The sequence below is a fragment of the Harpegnathos saltator genome, unplaced genomic scaffold (assembly GCF_003227715.2).
Source record: "Harpegnathos saltator strain DR-91 unplaced genomic scaffold, Hsal_v8.6 scaffold9, whole genome shotgun sequence".
Lineage (NCBI taxonomy): Eukaryota > Metazoa > Arthropoda > Insecta > Hymenoptera > Formicidae > Harpegnathos > Harpegnathos saltator.
The window spans coordinates 135,497-160,126 of record NW_020230717.1 but is presented as its reverse complement, the minus strand read 5'-3'; the positions used below and the strand labels follow the sequence as shown (position 1 = coordinate 160,126).

The following is a 24,630-nucleotide window of genomic DNA, read 5'->3' as shown; positions in this document are numbered from 1 at the left end:
ATATCTGTGTAATATGAAATGAGGCAGCTTAAGGCCCTAAACACAATGCCAGGCAACAGACAATAAGAATAAAAATAGATCAATCACAATCGATTATTACAAGAATAATCTATTGTGATTGGTTTATTTTTATTCTTATTGCCTGTTGCCTGGCATTGTGTTTAGGGCTTCAGGCCCCTTGCACAGTGCCAGGCAATAAGCAATAAGAATAAAAATAGACCAATCACAATCGACTATTACAAGAATAATCTATTGTGATTGGTCTATTTTTATTCTTATTGCCTGTTGCCTGGCATTGTGCAAGGGGCTTAACTTGGCGAACTTGGTGAACGCTATATCAAGTAGAGAACGTGCTCCAAATCGAAGGCAAACTAAAAAGTGAAAGTAGTTAGCCTTTGCGGCTCGTTCTTTGTTCTGTTTTCTTCGGCTCGGTCTTTGCCGCGAATTAGAGCGAGCGAATACACCATGAGATGCGTTACGGTTTTCTTCGTGCTCTCGGTGAGTCTTTGCATATTCCATGTTTTTTGCATCGCGAAAATATTATCTGTAGAACGAACGACGCAAGATCTTAGAAAGCTCGCTTTTGAAGATAGAAGATTACTTTACGAAGCACTACACGAAGATAACGAATATAATTTTATGATTAAAAGTTCAATTATGTAGTTTATCAACTTTTAATGTAAATTTTTTAGGTCCGTGTATATGTAAATTTTTTTACAATCATAAAGTTTACCATTCGCGATGCGTGACATGCGTCTCATTTGACTTGAAATTTTTGAATAAATTTGAATTTCCGGAGCAACGACTAATGGCGTGGCGCGATTTCATTCGCGTGTCCCAAAATTCCATTCTCCCTCTTCGGACCTGTTTATCAGTAACTTCTGTATCAGTGAACTATTGAAGACACATGATTGCACTTACCCACGTTATAAAGTTCGTTTGGTAGATTTAGAGTTTAGAGTCGTCCGTCTTTTTTTCAACGTGCAGCTTTCTCTGCCGCTCTCACGAAATAACGTCGAAATTGTGTATGTATTTTCTATAATTGTTAAATATTTCTTATTAGTTTTTCCAATATGGAAAACACCACGTTACCTAATCATGGTTTCTTCGATCATTGCATCATGTCGGGCTAATCGCGTTAAGTAATAACTTATAATGAATTGACGTGAAAATAACGAAAGAGTTAAGGAATTGTCGTAACGCGAGAATGAATTTTCCCGCCATTATGATGATATAGGTTACATAAGTTTTCTCGCAACCGGTATGCGATTGCTCTGCATTTTTTCCACAATAACTTTAATAATGCTAACGTTAACGTTGTGAAATTCAGCGCATATCCGATGTTAAGTTGTGAAAAGGTATTGTCGTCTAAAATATATTGCGTTTGCTAACACTGCTTTTATAACTCGGAAACCAATCTTCATTTCTTATTTTTGTGTCGCAGTAAAAATTGCTCTAATTAAAATTAATCTTAATGGGACATAATCAACTCGTTCATTTACACGTATATCTATATTTATTCACATATATATCATGTAGATGTTAATGAGAGCTTGTTTTCTGGCGACAACAAGTAAGATCACATCGTTTAGCGCAGTGAGAAACATCAGAAGTGTCGCTGAAATGTCAAAGTTTGATCTTCCTGCTCGTTTAAAAGGCAATGAGAAATCTGTCTGGTAAGTGGAAATTTATTATACAAGTTTGTAAAAATTTACTACTACTTACATTAATTTGATTAGGGTGGAATACATTCAGCTCGCTCTCCAGTATAAACCATTAAATTTGGGCCAGGGATTTCCTGATTATTACGCACCTAAAAATGTGACTGATGCCTTGGTTGCTACCGCAAACAGTGACAATCCACTTTTGCAACAATATACTAGAGGATTTGTAAGTATCTATACGTGTAAATTTAACTTTAAAATATATTTATGAAATATCTCGTGACATATGATATGATTTGGCAACATATCACATATACTTTATTAATAATTTAATTGAGAATTATCAGTCTCAAGATTTTTTACTGACATGCATGATCTTTGCAGGGCCATCCAAGATTGGTGAACGCTATTGCAAAACTTTACTCCAAAGTCATCAACCGTGATATAAACCCAAACCAGGAAGTGTTGGTTACTGCTGGTGCTTATGAAGCATTATTTGTCACTCTGCAGGGACACACAAATCCCGGAGATGAATGGATCATCATCGAACCTTTCTTTGATTGTTACGTGCCTATGGTACAAACTGCTGGTGGAGTTCCTAGATTCATAGCACTAAAACCGGTAAGGACTGGTAATGATTATCTGCAAGGAAAACATTGTTTACATTTAACACATATATTTTCAATTTCCCCTTTGCTCTACTTTCAGAAATCCACAACAAGCACGATCAGCTCTCGCGACTGGGTATTTGATAGAAAGGAAATGGAAAGTCTTTTTAATGAAAAAACTAAAGGTATCATCATCAATACGCCGCACAATCCGGTAGGAAAGGTGTTTACGTTGGAAGAATTACAATTTATCGCTGATCTCGCAAAGAAATGGAACACTCTCGTGGTATCGGACGAAGTTTATGAGTGGATCGTCTATGAACCACATCGTCACATAAGAATAGGTAAGAATCGCGATGCAAAATTAACATAAGAGAATAGAATAGCGGAAGATTATACCTATTTAACTGTTTGTTTCTTATTTGATTAGCGACGTTACCGGGTATGTTTGAACGTACGATTACAATTGGATCAGCGGGCAAGACGTTCAGTGTAACAGGCTGGAAGATAGGCTGGGCATACGGACCGTCGAATCTAATGTACAATCTGCAAGTGATGCATCAAAACACCGTGTACACTTGCAGCACTCCAATTCAGGTAATTTACACAGGCTTTACACAGAATTTCCAGAAGAATACATGTGGACGATGAGCACTTTATTCACTTTTAAGTATTTTAATTACAGGAAGCGGTGGCTATCGGTTTCGAACTGGAGATGGAACGTTTGGGCCAGCCAGAGTGCTATTTCCATAGTCTGGCGCAGGAGCTGCTGCCGAAGCGGGACTACATGGCTAAGTTCTTGTCGGAAGTTGGCATGGTTCCGACAATACCTGAGGGCGGGTACTTTATGCTCGCCAATTGGACATCGTTGGAGAACAAAGTGAAGTTGAACGAGGAGACTGACAAGTACAAGGACTACAGATTCACCAAATGGATGACTAAGAACGTCGGTCTTCAAGGTATTCCACCTTCGGCATTCTACGGTCCCAAACACAGACATTTAGGTGAGGACTACGTGCGATACTGCTTTATCAAGGTAAGTGATACGATTTTTAAGGTAAAATGACACGACCATGACGTTTGTTAAACATCGGTCGTTGCGCTTCCACAGAAAGACGAAAACTTAAAGGCGGCTGCTGATATCTTGAAGAAATGGGCATCTAAATAATTTATATCATGTGTAAATAATGTATATATATGATACATTCTCCGACATCTTACGCGACTGATCCTATTGAGTGTTAATCGAATTGATCAGTTTTTACAACAACAGTATATTAGATCTTTTATACGCTATTTCTAGTACGGCAAATTTATCCATGTAATATGTAAGGAAATGTAGAAGAAGGTGTAAGACGGCAGGTGATTTTTGCATACGTTTGTATCTCGGCGAATTCGTTATAGACGATTCTGCGTATAAATTAGGGATCTTCCTACAAAGTTTCCCCGATCCTCGATTAGACAGAGTCTCGTTGGAACCAGCTCTTGGCGTCTCTCGTGTCAACCTCGAAGGTCTTGCCGCATCTGCAAAGTAAACGTTTATTCTTGAAAAAAATTGTAGTTGGTGTTTTTTATTCAGATCCTCGAGTCCTCTCTTTCTCTCCTGAGACTTGAATCTTCTTCCGAAGCCTTCAGTCGTTGTCTCCTCGTTGGGATCCTTCCAATTTCTCGAATCCTTGAGTCTCCGAGCTTTTGCTGTCTTCTTGGATCCTTAGATCCTCTCATTCCTCGATCCTCACTCGCATCATATCATTACTCATAATCGTTCATTACTTGCCTGAACACGGCGCCAGGAACATGGCCGAGATAATTCGGTATCAGACCGACGTGTTTATGGTAGATCTCATTGGGCTGGACAAGTATCGGTGGATCAGGGCCAGACATAGTCACTTCTTCTCGATAAGTCGTCGTGCAGTCGTGCAGTAAACTTTTGAATGGCGGCGTACTCGAACGCGCGTTGTCGTACTTCGCGTATCCTTTTGCGAACAACAGTCAAATGTTGTGTATCGTGCCAAGTACTCGAGCGTTGTGAGATCTCTCAAATTATGTTACGAAAATAAGCAGGTTAAATTGCATTGTAATTATTTAGAGTCAACAATCGATGCGAACTCGGTCGCTTACTTTGCGCGTTTTCGCGGATGAAGGAACGCCACGTGTGATTTTTCCCGTCCGAAAGATGCATCTTATTTTTCAGAAATTACGGAAACATAAATTTATACAAATTCTGAATATCCGCTGACGCATTGACAGACTACGAGGCGATTTCCTCGTAGGCGATGCTCAAAAACAACTGAAACGAGACCTCTGCTCTTGCATCTCATTGTGGCGATTAAGGAAAAGATGTTTTCACCTTGAAGTATTTTTATAATGAATCACACAAGGCTGTGATTGCGTTAATAATGCTTTGATAACATGCAATCATTTAATAATCGATCTGACCATTAGTGCATTTGATCGATAACGATAAACCATTACATTAACCAAGATATATCTTTCATTAGTGTAAAACTGTACTAATTATTAACTTAATTATTTATGCATTTTTACACGTGAAAATAACACCATAAAAAAGTCGCGCGTGGTTCCGAGTGGTTTCTTCCTCGGTTCTCATTCGTGAAAATATTTCGTGTTCACTGGACTATTTAGCGCGAATGGCGTCCAATTAGCCTTCTGTACAATTTGTACGCAAGGCGGAAGTGTGTAGCCTTGTGGTGTCTTGTAGTACCATTTGCACGTCAGACGACGAATTCGTCATCGCTCCCACGCATTCCGGTCGCACGGTAAGTAAGAGCGATCTGAATGAGCCTTCCATCGGCTGCGATAGAAAGGAAAGGCAATATTAACGCAGATCAATGAACTCCTCTCTACGGTTACTTAATTAAAAAAAATAAGCATATTATTATAGTTCGATTCACCGACCGAGCGATCCTGCGAATCCCGCGACTCGATCCTTCTTCTCAGCCGATCTCGAGCTTCCTTGTGCCGTAATTGCTGGCGCTCGAATTCGGCGACCTGCTCGGTCGCGTTCACCGCGAATCTCTGACCGTATCTGCTGCCTGATCTCGGCAGGAAACCTAAATAACGTCCGATGTTTAATGAGTTCTAGGGAAGGCATTTGCACAATAATGTCAGGCGTTTCGAGAATCTCGGGATCGATAAGCACCCTCGTATCCCGGTATCATCGAGTGAACGAAGACGGGGACGGGGGTTCTCTTGGAGCGTGCGTTGACCGTGTCTACATCACGCTGCGGCGGTCTCGTTATCTGCGTAACGTTCGTTATCGGGTGATCGATAAGATTATGTCGTGAGCATTCCGTCGACGGAAACGTGCTAATACGTCATTGATACGCCGGATGTGAAGACTTATTCTCACCCGGTTTATCTCTGCGCGTAAGAGCAAAAGAACCTCGCGAGATTATCTCGAATTCTCAAAACCCTCTCGTTAGTCCCGAGCGATAAGGTTGATGGGAGAAATTTCGACGTACAAAGTCCGGTATTTCCAGCTCCTTTTTAGGCGATTAGGGATCAGATTGTTGAAAAATCGTGCTTGTTTTTATTGATAATATTTTGTGACGAACTGAATAAATGTGCAAGAATGAAAATTTTAGGTATAGTTATACGCTTATCATTATCCGGTGAAGCACTATAAAAAGAAATCGTATAAAATTAACAAAATGGCAGCTATTATTAGGAAAAAATTCAAATTTTTCAATTCTTTGACAATAAAGAAATTAATATCTCGAAATGAAATATTTTGACGGAGTTCACCTGAGAGCCGCATGAACAAATATTATTGCTTTAAAATTTCAAATCGATACGAAGCTCTCAGTTTCGGAGAAATCAATGCAAAAAATTGAACAATAAAATTTCGAGAAAAACGTGTTTAAAATTTAAGTGGACGTATATTTACATGAGTATTCGTTTAAAAACAAACTTTTTCTATTCTTCATATGTTATATAAATATATCTAAAATTTTCATTCTTGCACATTTATTCAGTTTGTCACAAAATCATCAAAAATAAGCACGATTTTTCAGTAATCTGACCCTCCAGTCCCCTCAAAGCGACCTATAGACAATCGAAAGGCTCGTAAGCCGCTAACGATTCATATGCTGACGTAACGATGTTGAACGATGATGATGTTGATACAAGTCGTCGACCGAATCATTGAATCGATCGATAGTTCGTCTTCTTCGCGGGAATTGCGCAATTCAATCGTGTGATTGTGCAATTCCTTCGCCTATGCGTATAACGCGTATTAATTAACGCGGCGTTAATATTCGATTGTCCAGTTGCACAATTAGGCGCGACACGCGATACACGAATTATACGATTCGATCGGTAGCGCGCAATCGACGAGCCGATTTGTTGCCAGGCGTGTTTTAAGCATGTCGGTCGCATATCGCGAGGCATAACAGCGTTACGAATTGTCCACCTCGGTGGCCGCGCGGCTCGACAGGATGAGCATATCCGCATGGTCAACTGTAGGATCGAGCAGCAATTTGTGCGTAGTCTTCGCGAACGTTTCGCCGCATCTGAAGCGATACTGCGGGCAATAACCGGCATATCTGCAAAGGGACAGCCGGGGGTGGTCAGCGAGTTGCTCGAGACCGCAAATTCGGTCGTCCCGATCGATCGATCGGGTGCAAATTGACCGCTCACCCCGGGATAAGATGAGGCTCCGGCGTGGTTAACAGTTCCATCGTCTCGCTTCCGCACCGAGGTACTTGTCGATTTGAAACTCGCCGGGGAAACTGCGGATTTGTGCCCTCACGAGCGACGAGGGGGTTACGCGGACCGCGCGCGGATCCTGAGAATATCGCGCACAATAATAATAAAATGCCGCACGATCGGAATTCGGATGTTTCGTCGGGCGGTTACGTTCACTCGTTACGGGCTCTTGCGGTCGCTTTCAACGCGCAAGGAATTAATGCGGGCTGAGATAATCGACCGGCAAGGGAAGTATCGGGACGATGACGACTGGGAGGAGAGGGAGAGAGTGCCTGCGATAGAGTAGGGAGGACACGCGTTGCGTGTCTCAAACGGGAGAAGGTGCACAATCATTGTTTCGCTTTCCAGTTTTCACGAGACCACCACGACGATAACACGTCTCGACGGCGGAGTTTCCCGTGCGACAACTTGACGAGTGCGCGCGAGCGACCTCCTTTGTTGTCGCTTTCTTTCACATGAAAATTGAAGTCGAGGATTTGTCGTGAGACAACCGGGAAGATTCGTTCGCGCTCGATTACGTAAAAATCGCGGAAGTCGCGATAGAAGCGATTTCATCTCGAAAAGCGAGACGTTCCTCGAAAATGGGGGTGGGAAGAGTCGCGCGCGAGGGGCGAGACGAGAGGAACTGACGACGCAAGGGGGAGATCTCCGAGAGGATATATTCGCGAAGTGATATGTATTTCTTCTCTCTCTCTCTCTCTCTCGCTCCTCCGCCTCCTCTCGTTCCTCCGACGTAATGAAAAGACGCGGGCTCCGTGATTCAGCGCGTTAATGAATTATTTAGTGGCGAGAATTATGTGGTTCCGACGAGAGACCAGTTCCATCTTCTACGTGGAGTCCGAGCCCGTAAAATTCACCGAGCGCAAGGTAAACGAGCCTTATCCAAGCTCCCCGATTAATCCAACGATTATATTTATAAGCAAGTTAACCCGCTAACCCGCAGTCCGGCCGCGCGCGCGCGCTTGATTAAACGCGCTTGATTCGCGCGTTGAACGGCCATCGATATTCGCAACGGCGGCGTCTCGCGAGGATTAACGGCCCGTGTTATCAGGAGGATTTGCCTGAATCGCACGAGTCAGCTCCTTACCGAGAGCGGAGACGATCGCGCGCGACACGACGTCAACGGGGAAAACGGCGAGCTCGATCGCGGCGGAAAAGCGGGAATTCCACCCGCATCTACTTACGTGTGGAGAGTGCTAATAATTTCGCGCGTTGTAAAAGGAAAAGTGAAATCGTGCCGACTTAACGCCTGGCCACGCCAGTTTACGAGCCGCGCGCCGTCGGGCGTTTCTCGTCAGCGGCACGAGCGAGAGCGACACCGACATGACAAAATGAAATTATCGGCGCGACGTGATCGCTCCGAATTTCCACTTGTTCTCCTTTTAATCGCGCGAGCCGAATTTCGGTATCGCGCCTGCGTAACGTGTTAGCCAACAAAGTTGCTCGCGAATCTTCGCTAGCGCGCGCGTTATGTGGATCGTTGCGAAATTTTCGAGCGCGCTCTCGACATCGATTCGACATTAATTCCGCCGTGTCGCCGCCGTCGTTGTCGTCGTTTTTTCGAGGCTCACTCCGGGGCCAGGTGCAACAATGCGCACGTACCCGGTGAACGAAAGCGACGCAAACGCGACGAAGGAATAATAATTTTCTCCTCATAGTCCCGGGCGTTTTGTTTCTCGTCCCCGCAACCGGAAACAGCGTTATCGCGACGCACTGCGTCACCGTGGGCTTCCGTGGGTGGACATGCAGCGACAACAAAGATACACGCACGCACGCACACACACACACATGCGCACATACACGCACATTGTACGAGCGTTATGCCGGACGCGTGCGTTAAGTCGGCTCGGTCTCGGCTTCGAGAGCGTTTTCTAACACCGAGATAACACGGAGAAAGACGCGAGTGTCGCTGGTTTTCCTTTATGCGACTCGCACGCGAGCGCGCACACAGGTCTCGTTATATTTAAAAAAATCGAGAGTGCCTCGTCGTGTGTACGCTTGATTATCGCCAAGTCGAGCGTCAAAGCGTGTTTTCTCGTCCGACGGCGCGGAGAGACATCGATGCGCCGCGGAACGTTCCGTGCGCGTCGCCGGTGTGAGTCGCGTGATAAATTAGCACTCGCTGAGCAGCCGACGACGCCGTTGACGTTCGCGGCGATCGTTAATCCCGGTGAATCAGAGCCCGGTGTTAATTTACCCGCGGCCCGCCGCCGCGACCCCCTCGCCTAATTAAAGCGCGTCGCGGGAGCGGCCGTAAATATCGCGCGAGCACGATCGCGGACCGCTCGGTGTGGGATAAACGTGTGTGGGTGGACTTCGTTGAAGTCTGCGCAGCCCTTTGGTCACTTTTTAGCGGAATACGCGACGCTAGACGCGCACGTCCCTCGGCGCGCGTGAATAATTCAACGATCGCGCCGAATTAGACGCATATGCGCTTTGTTATTGGCGGAAAAGCGCGGGAGCGGAAGCGCGGGAGCGTCGCGAGGAGTTTCCGTTGAATGTCAATCATCTTCCACGGCGCTTTCGTGAGCTTGGCTCCCCGAGCACGCGTTTCTCGAACAGGAGAAAAACCGCGACGGAGAAGACGTCGCGTGACCGATTCCATTTCTCGCGCGCGAGTGTCGTCAACTTGGCACGCGGCGTCCAAGCAACAGAGAGTCGGCCAAAAAAATAATTGAATTTAAATTGAATTTAAAAAATAAAAATTAAATATAATTAATAATTAAATTAAATTGAATTAATTGAAATTGAAAAATTAATTTAATTCAATTTAATTTCATTTCATTTAAATTTAAATTAAATTTAAATTAATTTAGGTTAATTTAATTTAATAAATTTAATTTAATTTAATTTTAATTTTAATTTTAATTTAATTTAATTTAATTTAATTTAGGTTAATTTAATTAATTGAATTTAATTTAAATTTGCTGATCGGGATAACGTAAGGACATCGTCTCGCGCGGAAACGAGGAGAAAGGTCGCGCGCGCGGGGTGAAACTCGAGTCCGCTCCGACGAATGCGCGCTCTGATCGAAATGAAATTTGCCGGTCGTTCGACCGTTCAATCGTCGAGATGCGAATCGTGATTTCCGCGACGGGGTGATCGAAGGGAGAAACTCCGCTGGGTACCGGGCGAAATCGCGCGTGGCTCCCACCTGGCGCTGCGAGTGCGCGGCGAGTGCCGCGTGAGTCAGCGCGCGTTCGCCGCACGTGCGTGTCGTTGTCGCATGCGCGTGTCCCGTAATAGGAAAGAATCAGCAGGGGAAAGGAGAGAGAGAATGAGAGTGAGAGCGAGAGCGCGAGGCATGTAAATTTCGGCGGGGGCCTGTTAATCTCGTCACTTTGATTCCGCTCCCGTGAATGTCAATGACGCTCGCGGCGACGATTTCTCGTCAACGCGCGAGCGGCAGCGCTCTGCCTCGCCGTCCCGCCGCCGAGCGCATTTCAGATTTGAGCGTCGCCGGGAAGCGCACGAAGTCCGGACAATAAACCGCCGCGAATGCGATGCGAGTCACGATCCGATCATGCGGATGCATCGGACGCGCCTGCATGTGTGTGTGTGTGTGTGTGTATGTGTGTGTATGCGAACAAAAGGGTGAAAAGACGCGGATGCAACGAGCAGCGGTGCGATGCACCACGCGAGACAACGACGACGTCCTCGTCGCGACGGGAACACGCGCGTGAATAATTTACGCGCGATGCGAGCGAGCGAGCGAGCGTCTGCGTCATTAACTCATCCGTCTCCCCGTCCCGATCTCGTCGTCGCCGAAAACGTACGTACGACTCGGAATATTGCTCCTTCTTGAGCGTCTCTTAGTCCTTGCTTCAAGCTTACCCAGCGGGTAAGAGATGCCGAAGAAATTGAATAATGACGTGGCTCGGTCGTAACTGCCGATAGGACGTGCGCGATAAGCGCGCATAATGAGTAATTAATTAATATGGATAATTAACGGGTAACCTGATGAGACTCATGATTAATTAATGCGGGTGATTTATGAGATTAGCGAGGGATAATGGGTCAGCGAAACAACAGCTCTCCTCTCTCGCGTGAGTCCGTCGTCTCTGTATTGACGTTAAGAGCTTCGGCAGGGCTTGGACATTCAAGAGAGGCGGCCAGAGAAAGAGGCTGTCGTCACGGTGTAAAGAGAACATCCATACAACTGGCGTGTGTAACGATGTAGCAATTCCGTGGTGGGTCGATAAGGATTCAGATTTGAGCTGGGTGCAACTGCGATGAGCCGCTCGATGCGAGTGGAAGTCAAGGCCGCCGCGGTGTGTTTTGAAAGCGTCGACGGAGTTGTGATATCATAATGACGAGCGTCGCGCGATCAACTCGGCCGTGCAACTGCGGCCGATTGACGGCGAATGACGCGGCCCTTTTTGCCCGTGCTGCATTTCCACGCTCGAGTCGGCACGGCGTGGAGCACGTGTGTATCCACGTATGAGTCACTCATCACTCCCGTGGGCCGTGAAAATATTCAATCCCGGCCTCTCGCCGGCATCGCGCGTCGCGCGATGTGCCCGACTTGAAGTTTCGGGGACGCCCTCGTTATTTCGCAAAAATGCCTGTGAGAAAATTCCTTCTCCCGAGATTTTGCGCAAGCTCAGCCTGAGTAACCCTGACTAACTCGACTCTGTCTTATTCATTTTTCAAAACATATTCCATCTCTGTTTCTTTTACCTCTCTCTCTCTCTCTCTCTCTCTCTCTCTCTCTCTCTCTCGCTCTCTCTCGCTCTCTCTCTCTGCTTCACGACTCTCCCACATTCGGCAGCAAGCCAATCGCGTTCCGTTTGTCCGTTCGCTCGTCTGTGGTCGTAACGCGAGATTCGGGAGGTTCTGCCGCGATCGTTCGTCAGGGGATCACGAGAAACTCGATCTTTCCGGGCTGGCCGACATTTCGAAATCGTGAATCATAGAGCGAGGCGGGCTAGGCTAGCTCGCGCGGTATATGCGCCGATGATTAAGGGCTGGAGATTAGAGGAATCGTCGGACACGCGTCGAGGATGCGGTTAACGGTACCCTCGCTCTCTCGGGCCCTTGCGCTCCTCGACTCGACACGTCATAAGGAATGAGCGATATTAACATTTATACCATACATGACGCGCGGGTGCCAGCCGGCTCCGCTTGCCTCCGCTTGCCTCCGCTTGCGCCGTCGTGAGTCACGCGCGTCCGCGGATCTGGCAGACTTTACGGCGCTGGAAGCACCGTAATCCATAAAGCCGAGCCGCGCGGCGAAACACGACGGTGCGCGCATCGTTAAAGCCCCGACAGCGAGGGGAGAGATCATAGACGCCGGCGGGGAAAACAGTTCGCGCCTCGCGACCGGCTGATATATAATTGGGCTTGGATTTTTCAGTCCTGCGACTCCGAGGAAGTGGATCCGAAGTTACGGACGCGCGCGGTCGCGAGAGAAAGAGGAAGAGAGAGAGAGAGAGAGAGAGAGAGAGAGAGAGAGAGAGAGAGAGAGAGATGGTTTATTGACACTCTGGAGAAACAAATCCTTTAGGTTTACATTAGGAAGACAGATACACGCCGACGGCCATGCGAGACCCGTGGTCATACAGAAGAAGTTAAAGAATGCATTAACATAATATAAAATGAAGCGACGCAGAGCAAGCATTAGAGAGCGCCTGACCTCACCTAGACAGTAATAATAATACACTGTAAGAAATGATGTGTTAAATTTAACATATTTCATGTGTCTCCAATCATCCACTCTCATTTATATGTTAATTTAACATACAGCAAGTATGTTAAGAAGTAACACGCATAATATGTAAAAAATTAACACAAAAATTTAACATTCGAATGCCGTCGCAAGAAGATCGCAGTTTGTGTTAAATTGACATACAATGAATGTTACTTCAACATTTGGGAAAAGTAATGATCTATGATTGGATGAAATGAAAATGTTAGATTGACATAATCTATGTGTTAAAAATCCGATCTTTGTATAATATAACACATGATAACTGTTACAATGAGGAAATTAACACATTTTAGGTGTTGACTTTAACATATAAAATATGTCAGAGCAAGAATTCATGCACTTACATATAAATTGTGTTATTTTAACGTTTTAAAATGTTATTTTAACACTTGAAAATAGTTCATCTTAATTTAACACAAGAAAGTCTAAGTAACACGACAACGATATGTTAAATTAACACACGACTGTGTAAAAAATTTAACACAAAACTTTCTACACACAAAAAATTTTAACAAAGTTACGAAACATTTTTAACTGTGCGAATATACAGGATAGATATATAGATATATAGATATAGATGCATATAGACATATATATAGATACATGTAGATATATAGATATAAAAGAAAAGAAAGTACAGAAAGTAAGAAGTAAGAAGTGAGAGAGGCACAAAGGAGTACACAATTCACGTGCGTCCTCTCGGGATTCTCCGCTCTTCGTTCCTCATAGAATTCGCCTCGACGAGCTAGGACGACCGACGTCGAATCTCGCGAATTCGCGAGTTGACACACGCGTCGTCGTACCTCGCGATTCCAGTCCAGAGAAAACCGAGTCGAAACACTCGTTGACACGAAACGAGCAGCATCTCTGCGCCCCTCGTCTGTGCATAATTAGAATCGAGACGCGAGGATGTCCAGTGTTTATTTATATTTTCTTCCCCGTAACGACAGTCTGTTTTACACGAGCGAGTGTTCCGGCGATTTCACGACCAGCCAAGGGTATCGCGTCGCGTAAAAAAGGATTGCAGGAGGGGGAAGGGGAGGAAGGAAGAAGGTGGCTTAGAATACCGAGCTGTCAAAGCAGAGTCCACCGAAGTGCGGAGATAAGAAAAGATCAGACAGGGTTGTTCAGTGGAGAGACGAGAGAAAGGACACGAGAAGGAGAGAAGGGCGAGAAGCACAGGAGGAGGAGGAGGAGGAGGAGGAGGAGGAGAAGGAGGAGGTGGGGAATTCACACGACAGCCGGCAGTTCTCAGTGTGGTTTCGTACTCCGTCAGGTGTGTATCTCGCCGCGTGGGTCGCGACGGATCGCGTCTAATCTCCGTCGAGCAGAAGTGATACATCTCGAGGTCAAATCGAGCGCGAGCGGAGAAGTAATTGAGTCGCGGATCGCGCGCGCGCGCGCGCGCGCGACCGACCGAGCGGTCTCCTCTCCGAGGCGCATTCGTGTCAGCGATATGTAACCGCGATATCGGCACGTGATCGGCCGGAGAATCGTGATCGCATGATCGTGTCGACGATCCTCTCGAGCGTGACGGGTTTCCATCGGCGACATTCGCACGACGGCCGGCATGTCGATCTGAAGGTGAGTCGGCCGGCTCGAGCTCGCTCGAGAGCTACAACCCTCCCGCAGTTCCGGCTGCTGATCGTGTCGTCGCTTTCTTCCTCGCCTGCGCGGGAACGTGGCACGAGTAAAAAGTTTCGCGCGAAAAATCGCGCATTATCATACCTCGACGAGCGTCACACGTGACCGCTCTGAAAGAGATCGCTTTAGAATCTCGCCGAGTTCACGTGAAACTTTTTGCCCATGCAGACTACTCCGCAACCATCCTCCTGCTCCTCCTCCTCCTCCTCCTCCTCCTCGGTAACGACACACTTGCATACGCGCACTTTTAGCTCGTCTCGAGTGGCTGGTGAGTCGCAAGGCAAGAAAGAAATTGGTAGAAATTGTTAATTAGCGAGCCGGGGAATATTAAATGTATGTCGCCGATCACATTCGCAATATCGTACGGACCAAGTAGATGGACCGTCTCGTTGGAACCGGTCGACAGGTGGTTGGCACGCGAAAAGGAGCGCGTATGGTTACCGCGCGCGCGAATCGAGTTTCCGCCGCGCCGCGTCGGTGTCGCTCGACCGTAATAATAGACTTCATTAATCACACCGGTGGCGTCGGCCAATTAAGGAATTGAAAATTCACGAGGGACATGTGACATGAGGGCGACGCACTTCCGCTCGCTTTACGACTCCCACTTTCCGGATCGACGATCTCGCCCGGTCTCAGGGATCGTTCGCGATTTTACCGTTCGACGACCTTAATTGCGAAGGAAATTCACTCTCGGTGACGTTTCGTCCGAGAGGACTCTCGAGGAGCGGCAGGTCCCAAGTTTCCCTCGAGAAATATTCACGAATTGTCTGCTCTATGGCCTGACTTTTCCCCGGACGCGACGACTTTTTCTATTTCTCCCTTTCCGCGGAAAAGATAGGAAACAGAAAAACTCTGTCTCTCTGTCTCTCTGTCTCTCTCTCTCTCTCTCTCTCTCTCTCTCTCTCTCTCTCTCTCTCTCTCTCTCTCTCTTCGCGTATCTTCTCTATTCGCTGCAGACCGACTGCCACTTCTGTTTTGTCTGTTTTTATTCTATTTGTCCCACGCAGGTCACAGAAGCATGACTAACTTCAAGGTTCAAGGAGTCAATGATACGCGCGATCGGGAACCGGTCGACAGCTAGTCGAGACGTGCTCGAGACGCCTCTCCAAGAGCGGCCTCTCTCCTCTGGGAGCTCTTCAATTTAACTCGTTGCTTTTCCCGCGCCTGATAAAGACGTGCCGAACGAATACTAATAGCCGATGATTAATGCATAAATGGCCGACGGCCGATTAATTCCGGTCGTTCCGCGCGCACAAGATACGCCCGGATGTGTCTCGCGCCGTTGTTTCTACAAAAATTCCCTAACCGGATAATTACGCGTTCTCTCGTGCTAAACGCTCTCTATCTCTCTCCGCTCTCATGATTAATTCTGGTCGCGGCTAAAGAGCGACTCTATAATTCGCGCGTCCTGCTCTTATTATTGCGACGAAAGTGGCGCTGCGAAATAATCGCCGGAGCACTTAGCGTTCATTATCCGTCTCTCTTCTCTCTCTCTCTCTTTCTCTCTCTCTCTCTCTCATCTTCTTTTTTTCCATCTTTTTTTTATCATTGCTTGGATTAGATGCAGAAAGTGTTCTTTATCGATGTAGCGATCGCCTTTTGAGGTACATACACCTCAAGTGTGCGAGCCTTCCCCGGCTATAGCGCGTGCCAAGGGCGACCTTAACATTTAATTAAAAATAGCCACCGGACTAGAGGCGCCGACGTAAAGGCGACGTTAAATAAGGTTGCGGCATTTAAACCCACAGGACATCACGGGTCGATAACCGTACGTGATATAACGAGCTGATAATAGCTGTCGTGTAACGAAGCCGCGTTAAGTCGATCGTGTCTCTCTCTCTCTCTCTCTCTCTCTCTCTCTCTCTCTCTCTCTCTCTCTCTCTCCTCCCTCCGTCTCTGTCTTCCTTTTCTCCTCCCTCCTGCTCGCTCGTCGCGTTCGTTCCTAATTGATTCCCCGGCATTCATTCGCGCTATAATTGCGCGCTTCGTTGCGCAATCGCGCTTGTCGCCGCGTCCCGCCGTATATACGCGAATCGATGAATCGAAACCGCGACCATAGCCACCGTCATCGCCGGCATCCGGCCAATTTGCTCGTGGCCGAACGCTTATGAACGGCCCATTTGCGAGGGTTATCGGGAGGCTAATGGACGTGTTAGTATAACGCGATATTTATTCAGAAGCGAGGGAAGTATTTACGAAGATGGTTGGAAAACATCTGCGGAACTTAAAGGGAAACGAAGATCGCACAAGTGTCGCACAAGCGAGGTCTGAATAATGTCACTTCGATCGCGTTTCGAACGCAAATTCATCCAGATTCTCGACTGGCGAGCGTGACACTCTGTGCGCCGTTTTCGACGGACACACTTTCACCTCGTTATACGTTTTCCGTGGACCAAAATTTTGTTGTAACAACAAAATAATTTGGTTAATATATGCCCAACAAAACTGTTTAGTTCCTGTAAACAAATATCTCGTTTGATTACGGTTTGTTCGTATAATGTAATACTTTTGTTATAGCAACCAAAAAGCTTTAACTATATGAATTTTGTTAAAAATACTAAAATTTTTTCTTAATATATAAAATCTAAATTTTAGTGCACAAAGAGACAAAATAGTATCCATTGGGCATTATTTTAGTTAATATAAAATAATATTTCGTTATTATGTAACTTTTATGGATAAAATAACAAATGCTAAATTTTTATATATGAAGTCTAAGAACAAAATCATTTGATCCAGAGAACAAAGCAGAAAAATATATTTAGTTAAGACAACTAAATATTTTGTTATATAAAATCAAATATTTGGTTGCTATTAAAAAATGTCTCAACTAAACAGTTTTGTTAGAGATATTAAATTTTTTTTCCTAGTGTAGTGTCTTCTCAAGTGCGACATGCTGCGATAGTCTTCGTCATTAACTATACTTAGAAATGAATGCAACAGCGGAGTCGACGCGGTCGTTACATCACAACCGGAAGTGACGGGTTTTTGAAAAAAAAAATAAAAACGTCATGCAGAAATGTCTATTTATTGTTTTAAGTTCCTCTGCGACCGTGTCCATTAGAAATATAAAGCGCATGGCAACAGAAATCTGATTATATAAATTGGAAAAATTCGATGATACTGAGTTGCGCGTATAAAACGCATGGTTCTGTTAACTTTATGCAGTTTTAATTCATTTAACGTACAGTTCAGTTTATTTAGTTTCGACAAAGCGCGCACGTCGATCGAACTCGCGACAGTTGTGTTATAGCACATTGCATGCGGGTATATTTCGCGGACTTACGCGTGTAGCGGGCGATTTTTCGTGAATTTCGCGGGAGTTTGGTCATTCAGTAAAATCGCAATAAATCGATAACTACTTCGTTTTTCTCAACGAAACATTTTTTTATTTTACATTTAAATATATGCTGTACGATTATTTAAAAAGAAACGACATTTTTTTTTTAATAAGTAAATATAGAATTGTGAACTAAAAATGAAAGGAAAATAGACAATTTTTAATTTTACTATTTATTCAAAAATATTTTTTCATAACTCGACAAACCAAACTTCTAGAAGGAAACTATGGAAATCGTTGCCTAGCAACACAAACATCATACCCACTTACAATGCCCATCGTATTTATAAGGTACCCGCTCTCCGGCACAAATCTACTAAATACGTACTTTTACGTGACCCGCGCTCTAGTGACAGACTGCAAAAAACGTAAAAGTATGTTTCCCGCATGCAATGTGTTAAAATCTCATTCGTCGATGCGACACCTCGTCGCGCCTTATTTGCGTCTTCGTCGACGCACGCGTGTGAATGGGCGTCGATCCGTCCTCTTTCTTTCTCTCTCTCTCTCTCTCTCTCTCTCTCTCTCTCTCTCTCTCTCTCTCTCTCTCTCTCTCTCTCTCTCTCTCTCTCTTCGTGTCATCGACTTGGCGTATCAACTTGGCGTCCGCAATACCATAGGCATCGGACGCACTAGGAAACGCAATAGGAAACGCAGCGAGAACACGCGCTCGTTCGGCGCGATGACCGTTATCCATTGTTGCGCGACGTCGACGATGAGCCGCGCGCGTTTAGCTTCGTTAAGAACTAAATTAAAAGCGGCCCGTTTAATTGGCGCGGCGGCCGAAGGCTCATTCACTCAATCGACGTTTATTAAAGAAACACGCGCTCCACGCGCTTTAACGAGCGCGCGCGCGTCTTTCATTCCCGTGGGAGACGCGCGCGTCGGGAGAGATGATCCGAGGAGACGAGAGCGGGTTGTGAAAAGTGAAACTCCGCTTCTCTCTCGCATCGCCGAAAGCCAATTGCAATATCGGGCACAGCTGACTCCGGCTGACGACGGGCGGCGAATTAATAGCAAAAGCACTTAACGAGAGTCACCCTGCTAATTAAGGAGTTCGGCGGCGCGAAGAGGGCAAGTTCATGAATTATGTGGCGGGTCACTTTGAATACGACTTGGTACTTCAGGGGAACTTTATAAATGATGTACTCAGCCTTCGCGTTCGCTCGCTCGCTCGCTCGCCCCGAATCTCCCATTTAGCGCTCGTGCTGCTCGCTCAGTCGGAGGATAACGACCTTGTACTTTGTTTGCACCTTCTTCCTTCTATTTCCCGACGTGGAGAGACGTATTGTCAGGTGTGACAGGCTTTTGTGCCTTTATACGCAGCCTCGCATAATAGGAGATACTTGAGACTCGCGAAGGATCTTCTTGTTCGGTGGGTGGAAGAGGGGGAAAGGGAAGCCGGAGGAGGAGGGCGGCAAAAAGGAGAGATGGCGAGGGACAATGAGCGCGACGTTGTTTCCGCCGTTCGGTGCGTTTTCGCAAAATCCCACGAGCCGACGGGTCCTTTCATTCCCTCCCCCCGCGGCGCACAACGCGTCTTTACCGTTTCTCCGCGCCGCGCCGCGCCGCGGCGGGTTTTCGGTAATGAGGACGTGTTATGCAAATCGCCGATTATTGTAACTGTCGCGCGAACGGTATACGCGAACGTGTCTCTCTCTCTCTCTCTCTCTCTCCCTCTCTCTCTCTCTCTCTCTCTCTCTCTCTCTCTCTCTCTCTCTCTCCCTCTCTCCCTCTCTCTCTCTCTCTCTCTCTCTCTCTCTCTCACCGCTTGACGTCCGCGCTCTCGCGGCGCGAAGCGTTCGCAGGAAAACGGATTTCATTCGATTTCAGTCGCTCGAGCGCGCGACGCCGTATATAATTCTTCCGTTAATTCGCCATTTCGCTCGGCGGTACCCCGCGGAATGCGCGCTAAGACGCGTCGCGCGCTAAGTACATAAGATAACAAAGTGCTTATCTCACCTGTTATTTTTGCCGAACGAGCCTCTCTATCTCTCCTCGTTCTCCTCCCCCCTTCCCCCCGTCCCACTGGAAAAGAGCTTGCAACACCTAGCGTGTAATAAAGAAGCGACTAAATTGGAAAATCCTATCTTATCTCGGGATCGAGAAAGAGAGAGAGAGAGAGAGAGAGAGAGAGGGAAGGAGGGAGAGACTCTAATCTTCATTCCCGACTGGATGCTCAGGCTCGAGTCGGACTTCCCTTCTCCGCGGATAATCCCCCAAGTATTTATAGTATTCCCGCTCATTTCACGGCTGGTTAATAACCGGATAAAATAACCGGGCGAGATGGTGCCGATTAACGAGTCACGTTTCCCGGCGAACATGCCCTCATCTTCAGGAGGGATACTCCCGATAAATCAGGACCTCTCGGCTCCGCGCCACCGCTGCGGATAACTTATCGCGCTCACAATGCCCTGCCCGCGTAATTCCCTCGAACGCGCGGTAGATTAAAGCGATCCCCCTCCCCTTCGCCGTGCAAAAATGCAGCTATCCTGCGGTTGCTCGCGATTCTCGCCGCCGCGCCGGATCCTGCCGCTCAGCAGGACGCGATACTCCGTTTTTTCACGAGTGGCCAAATTTTCAATTCGAGTCCGCCCGATGAAATCGGGAAGATCTCTGGGAAAGTCGCCGGTCCCAATTGATCGATGCGAAGGAAGAGGAGAGTCGCCCAGGGGAATCCCTCGGGGATCTAAGCGACCTCCCTTATTCCAGCCGCGCTTCCATCGCGCCCAATAAATACATCGCGATACCCGGATGCGAGTCGTCGAAAATTCTGCCGGGCATCGCGATGCCTCGTATTAACCAGTCACGATTCTCAATCTCGCCTGAGCGAGACGCTTCTTCAGCTTCGAGCTGCGCTCTCGCCGATCGGCTAGATCGCTCCAATTCTCCGCCGCCAGATAATACGGATTGGCTCGTAGATCAGTGCAGCGTACAATGCGAGTATCTAGGCAATATATCAGGGAGAGGGGGGAGGGGTGAACCGTTTCTCGGGTCACAACGCAGCGGCAGCATCCTCCTTCTTCCTCCTTCTGCTCCTCCTCCCGCTTGTCTTACTCGCTCTCCTCCTCCTCCTCCTCCTCCTCGCACGAAAGTATTTCGCGTTTACGTTCGAACGTGCACCTTGTTTCTTATCTTTATGACACGATGAAGATACGCTGAGAATTTATGGAAGCATAAATTGCGGTGCTTTTGGCCGCGATCGGTCGTCTATCGAGAGTTTCCGTTTCCATATCTGTGCTCGACATATCGAGAAACGGAGACTTCAGAGGCCACGAAATTTAGGAGAGATACTTTGAAATTTGTTCACCGAATTTCTCGATCGACAACGTCTTGAGACACGACGCAGCTCGACAGACCTCGAGAGACCTCAGAATCGGTTTAACACTCTTTCTTCGTCAAAATATGAAGAAAACATAGCCAGCACAAAAGCGGCCATAATCTTGCGACGAGACCGAGCGCTTTCCTCTCGGCGTATCACAGCGCGCCGGTATCGATGGCGATCGCGGCCGTTAAACGTGATTAATAAATCAAGACGGCCGAAAGAAATCGTCAGGAGAGCTGAAGCAGCCGCCGCGAATTCCGCTTAGAATTCCGTGTTCCATTCCGCGGCGCGAATCTCGGCCGAGGGAGCGCGAGCATCATGAGCGAGCGGACGCCTCGCGCTCATAAATAAGGCATAACTGTGCGCGAGGCGAGCGTGGGCGAGGGATTCTTTGTGCGGGCGCGACGCACGCGCGATTTGTTGCGCGCAGCTCGAGAGGGTGGAAAAGCAAGCAAGCGAGGAAGCCGCGAGGAATTATCCGTCCGTGTACTCTTGTTACGTTCCGTCTCACGTGGGCGTGCGTATAGGTATCAGCCTCTGAAGAGAAGAATCACCAGGAAAGTACGAAGCGAAGGACGGCGTTCGAAGCTGAGGGTGGACGAAGACGCCGCTCTTCCTCGAGACACGTCGTCCCTTCCCGCCTCGCCTCTCCCCCCCCCCTCCTCCGTCCTCCTCCGGCGCGATCTATTTCCGACGTGATCTTTTTTGGATCGGTAGATCCACCACCTGAGTCGTCTTCCTTTCTCGAGCTAAACTTCGCTCGAGCAACGTCTCGCGCGGGTGCGATTAATTCGCGGCACCGCTCTCTTTCCTTCGCGACGTAACGTGGCGTGTCCTCCGTCTCGCTCGCACCTTTCGCCCCCCGACTCTCGCGACTTCTTGTCGCGGTTATCAATCGCAGGCGTCTCTCTCGCGCGTCAGCTGACGCGATAATCACGACGCGCACGTGCGAAAACAAAGCGTCCCGCGAGACGCGTGTCATGGCGACTTTAATCTGTCGTTAAAGCGCGGGCCGGACCGTCGCTCTCATGAAATCCGCGTAAGCCGCGCGAGCGCGATATGACGTCACTTAATGAGGAGCACGCATCGCGCTTGTCCTCTGCACTTTGTCCATTTTTTTCACGATTTTATTCGCGCTGCGCAAAAGCGAGTCTCCTCGCGTCTGTCATTGTTTAATAATTCACCCCTAGACTCGCGCGCGATAATCATTGCGACGCGTCTCTCCCTTCTCCTCCTCCCTCTCTCGTTGCGAGTGTATTGTAAATATAGCTTTTCTACACGCGTTACTTTCGGCGCGTCATACCGCGCCGGTGCAATTTGTTTAAACCTATTTTCAAGCCACGCACACCGGCGCGGCGCGGACCGTCCGTGGGGAGTTACAATTGTTGGTACATTGTTACACCCGTAACAGGGCAGCATGCGCGCGGTAGGTTTTTTGCAAAATAGCGGCGCGCGCTCGCCGCGCACGCAGCGAAAGCTCGAAAATTCCTACGTCCCTGATGACATTAATTTATCGCCGCGCGCTATTTGCGCAACGCTTTAACGCAACGGCGCGCGGCTCGCGCAGTAATGGCTTTATAATGGCGAACGAAATCGCGCCGTCGTGTATCGAGTTCAGGGCCGTTTCAGCTTCTTACCGCGCGTTGCATTTGTCAGATACTTTGCGTGCGCGCGCGCACACACACACACACACACACACACACACACACATACGTGCACCGCAGCCGCAGCAAAAGCGAGAGAGATTTCGTTCTGCACGCTTCGCTCGAAAGTGCAACGGTTATTCGATTAGCCGCGGGCGAGACGTGAGGAGAGCGTCCGCGCGAAATCGTTGCACCAGGAAGAAGCGAGTAGAGACGGACGAGCGGCGAAAAGAACAGGAAGCCCCGGAGATAGGGTTGCCAACTGCCCGGTTTTGACCCGGATTGTCAGGTTTTCAGAAGTCTTGTCCAGTGTCCGGTGTTAACAAGTCAAACCGGACGTGATATGTCCGGTTTTTAAGTTATATCCAATCAACGGAATGAGAGTTCAGATTTTAGCAACGTTTCTCCGTTTCCAAGCACCTACAAACGATCGATCGAGCGCCACGAAAAGCCATCTGGTAGATGATCTGCCGATCCATCATTCTATATACATTAAAAAAGTAATAGTTTATCATCTTGTTCAATCAAATCTTGTTTATAAAATCGTTTGGAAATTAATATTGTAAATAAATTCTCGTCACACTTTGTATTTAATGTAACGTTATGATTAATATTTCTGTCCGGTTATTTGGTCCGGTTTGGGTTTGTTAAACCAAAGAAGAAATCTCCGGTAATTCTAACGTTTGGACTTGGCAACCTTACCCGGGGTGGTCGCGAGACCTCATGAGACTCATCGCGCGGCAATCGCGAGGAGAAAGGACGAAGAGGAGGAGACGGAAGAGTGCGCGCGCTCCTCCGGACGCGATGGAGGAGTTCTTCCCGGGTGCTTCCCGCGAGCGGCGCTTATCGATCATACGAAATGCGTGCTTCGCGTCGCCGCGGCCGACGTGACACGCGCCGCGCCGCGCCGCGCGTGTCCGGCACGCACGCGTGCAACGCCCGCGACACACGTGGATCCGCGCGGCGCGGCGCAGCGCGCGCGAATACGCGCGCTACAACTTGGCGAGGTGCTCGTCGCGCTCTTACCGCTTATGTTCGCCTGATAGAGCCGCGATCAAGACGTTTGCGCAAATCGCGTAACGCGGACGCGCATACGCACGCCGACGCCGTCACGCCGCGTCGCGTCGCGTCGCCTCGCGCGCGCGCGCGCGCTTCTGTCTCCCCGCCCGTCCTCGCCCCTCCCCTCCCCTCGCCGTTGCCCGTCCGCCAGATAATGAGAAAATAAACGCGCCGGGAAGCGCCGTGCGGAGGTTCACGTCGCCGCGCTCACCTTGCTCGGAGACGTTGAGCCGGCTCGCGGAAGACCGCGGAGACCCCCCCTCTCCCCTGCCGCCTCAGAGGAGTACAAAGTGCGCTTCTCCAGCGAGACGTTACACGCGGAGGAAGTGTCGTAGCTAAAGCTGCGTCGAGGTTGTACGGTTCTTCGTACGGTGCTGGACCGCGTCGCCGGCGGTGTAGCGCGGCTGCTGTAAAAATGTTAAACAATCGCGGGACGAAACAACAATATGCAGCATCGTGTGGTGAATTTTTGAGCGAATACACGCGGAAGCGCGTTCGTTTGAAAATGGAAGTCACACAGCTACCAGATACGAAACCGACTAGAAATTTATCCCATGGTCCTGATCAGGTTAACCTCATTTGGATATCAGGTCCCAATAAGGTAATACTATCGGGTCCTAGTAAGTCATGTAACGCAGCGTGGATATGAGGATCTTGGTAAGAATTCATAGTCAGATCCTTATTGAGTTATCTTATGGAATCCTTATTACGTTTTCTTTTTCAAATGATGGCTCCTGACTACTCGCCACGGATATATTGGATGATGACATTAGAAGTAAGAAATGACACGCTGAAAATTCTTTCATGTCATTTCCAAGTAAAAAGATATTTGCATGAAGTAATATTTTAGATCGCTTGAACGTACATACTTGTAAAATGTTTCGGAAAAGAAACATAAAATGAATATCA

At 47.7% G+C, this 24,630-nt stretch overlaps 3 protein-coding genes across 8 annotated transcripts in view; 2 read left to right on the top strand and 1 right to left on the bottom strand.

Annotated features, from left to right (window-relative positions):
• The first annotated feature begins 450 nt into the window (after positions 1–450).
• Positions 451–3,827, top strand: Kyat (Kynurenine aminotransferase). Of its 5 annotated transcripts, none has more exons than XM_025307552.1 (8): positions 451–498; positions 1,540–1,676; positions 1,740–1,890; positions 2,049–2,285; positions 2,373–2,616; positions 2,703–2,869; positions 2,958–3,308; positions 3,384–3,827. In XM_025307552.1, exons 1-8 carry the CDS (start codon positions 466–468, stop codon positions 3,438–3,440), a joined length of 1,377 nt encoding a protein of 458 aa, XP_025163337.1. In that variant the 5' UTR covers positions 451–465; the 3' UTR covers positions 3,441–3,827. The 5 variants fall into 5 exon arrangements, with proteins under 5 accessions (XP_025163337.1, XP_011135041.1, XP_011135042.1 ...); XM_011136739.3 differs by lacking the exon at positions 451–498 and adding an exon at positions 856–1,025; XM_011136740.3 differs by lacking the exon at positions 451–498 and adding an exon at positions 898–1,025 and having other exon boundaries at positions 1,575–1,676.
• On the bottom strand, positions 3,730–7,654 carry LOC105180581 (UPF0605 protein GA14893). The gene is made up of 7 exons (XM_025307568.1): positions 6,935–7,654; positions 6,708–6,840; positions 5,436–5,535; positions 5,192–5,346; positions 4,998–5,087; positions 4,050–4,255; positions 3,730–3,796 (listed from the first exon to the last, which is right to left on the bottom strand). Exons 1-7 carry the CDS (start codon positions 6,973–6,975, stop codon positions 3,730–3,732), a joined length of 792 nt encoding a protein of 263 aa, XP_025163353.1. The 5' UTR covers positions 6,976–7,654.
• A 90-nt stretch (positions 7,655–7,744) lies between these two features.
• Positions 7,745–24,630, top strand: part of LOC105180577 (uncharacterized) — a 47,399-nt gene continuing 30,513 nt past the window's right edge. The window contains exon 1 of one of the 2 annotated variants that reach the window (XM_011136732.3): positions 7,745–7,870. In XM_011136732.3, coding sequence (XP_011135034.1) covers positions 7,775–7,870 — 96 coding nt within the window. In that variant the 5' untranslated portion in view covers positions 7,745–7,774. Of the gene's footprint in view, positions 7,871–14,089; positions 14,298–24,630 lie in introns of those variants that run through there. The other variant, XM_025307550.1, reaches the window with a different exon arrangement.

Bases quoted from the DNA above. Each gene is read 5' to 3' on its own strand.
- Kyat (XM_025307552.1), top strand. From the start codon at position 466: ATGAGATGCGTTACGGTTTTCTTCGTGCTCTCG. The intron at 2,617-2,702 runs GTAAGAATCGCG...TTATTTGATTAG, and splicing joins ACATCGTCACATAAGAATAG to CGACGTTACCGGGTATGTTT. The intron at 3,309-3,383 runs GTAAGTGATACG...GCGCTTCCACAG, and splicing joins TGCGATACTGCTTTATCAAG to AAAGACGAAAACTTAAAGGC.
- LOC105180581 (XM_025307568.1), bottom strand. From the start codon at position 6,975: ATGGAACTGTTAACCACGCCGGAGCCTCATCTTATCCCGGG. The intron at 6,841-6,934 runs GTGAGCGGTCAA...GTCCCTTTGCAG, and splicing joins GAGCCTCATCTTATCCCGGG to ATATGCCGGTTATTGCCCGC. The intron at 5,088-5,191 runs GTCGGTGAATCG...TTTCTATCGCAG, and splicing joins GGGATTCGCAGGATCGCTCG to CCGATGGAAGGCTCATTCAG.